Genomic DNA, 1,043 nt, shown 5'->3' on the forward strand with positions numbered 1-1,043 from the left:
TTCCAATAATCTGTCGTCAGGTTCTTCTGATCATCAAGTATCAGAGCGACAATTTTGAGACTCATCGCGTTCAAAATCGTTCACCGCTCCAAGTGGTAGATCGAGTAGTTCCAATCTACACTACTTCAACGTGTGTGTTGAATATCAGCATTTTCCTTTCAACTGATACCGATTTAATCATTCTTATCAGCTTCTTGTGGTTCCTGTTTTCCCACACAGTATCCGCCCTGTACACAGGAATCAAACAAGATCCGTCTTCGCGTGGACTCCTTCGGTCAAGCAAGAAGTACACAATCGTCTTTGTTTACGTAATTCCTTACGCAAACAGTCAAACGAACGTAAAATTATACCTCTGTTTCTGTACACGGTAACTGTATCGACAGTAACAATTGCACTCAATCAACAATAATTAGTGGAATCAAATCTTTACTAACGTCCTAATTTCGGCAATCAATCGATCAATAAAAAGTTCTTGTTCTTATCTTAACATACCGTAATCTTACAGTAAAGAATATGTGATAATTTAGCTATACATTGTTTTCACTATTCTTAACAGACTGGAAACACCTAAAACAGCTACACCTACCATAAGAACGGGATATGAATCTTCCAATCCATTTCTGATCGGGTCTCGATTTCTACGGTCGATTTCTCAACGAGATGATCCTGCGAGGTAGCCATGACTATCCGGTAGCAATCAAAACGACGCTAGGATGGGTCGTGTTTGGCCCGGTGAATCCCTCGCCAAATGCAATATCCCAAGTCAATTGTGTTCAGATTGAAACGAAATCTAACGGACATTGAAGAAATTTTGGGAGCTGGATTCCATCAGCATCAAACCTCAAGAAGAGAATCTAACTCAAGACTCAGTAAGCGTTAAGTTTCACAGTAATCTAACACATGATGGTTCACGGTACACTGTGGGGCTCAGGTGGAAACCCGTGAAATCCGGCTACCTAACAATCGCTCACTGGCCGAGCAACGTCTGCACGCCATGGAACGCAGCATCATGAAATACCCAGCAAAACAACTAGCGAACACCA

At 41.7% G+C, this 1,043-nt stretch overlaps 1 protein-coding gene across 1 annotated transcript; it reads left to right on the top strand.

Moving 5' to 3' along the window:
• Window positions 1-44: 44 nt before the first annotated feature.
• Window positions 45-880, top strand: Tsp_15203 (hypothetical protein; the record flags this gene model as incomplete). The annotated part of the gene is made up of 3 exons (XM_003367773.1): window positions 45-338; window positions 528-673; window positions 778-880. Coding segments are annotated over 3 exons (543 nt in total), but the record flags the coding sequence as incomplete, so codon positions are not given.
• Window positions 881-1,043: the final 163 nt, after the last annotated feature.

This window comes from Trichinella spiralis, assembly GCF_000181795.1.
Source record: "Trichinella spiralis strain ISS 195 chromosome Unknown Scfld3700, whole genome shotgun sequence".
Lineage (NCBI taxonomy): Eukaryota > Metazoa > Nematoda > Enoplea > Trichinellida > Trichinellidae > Trichinella > Trichinella spiralis.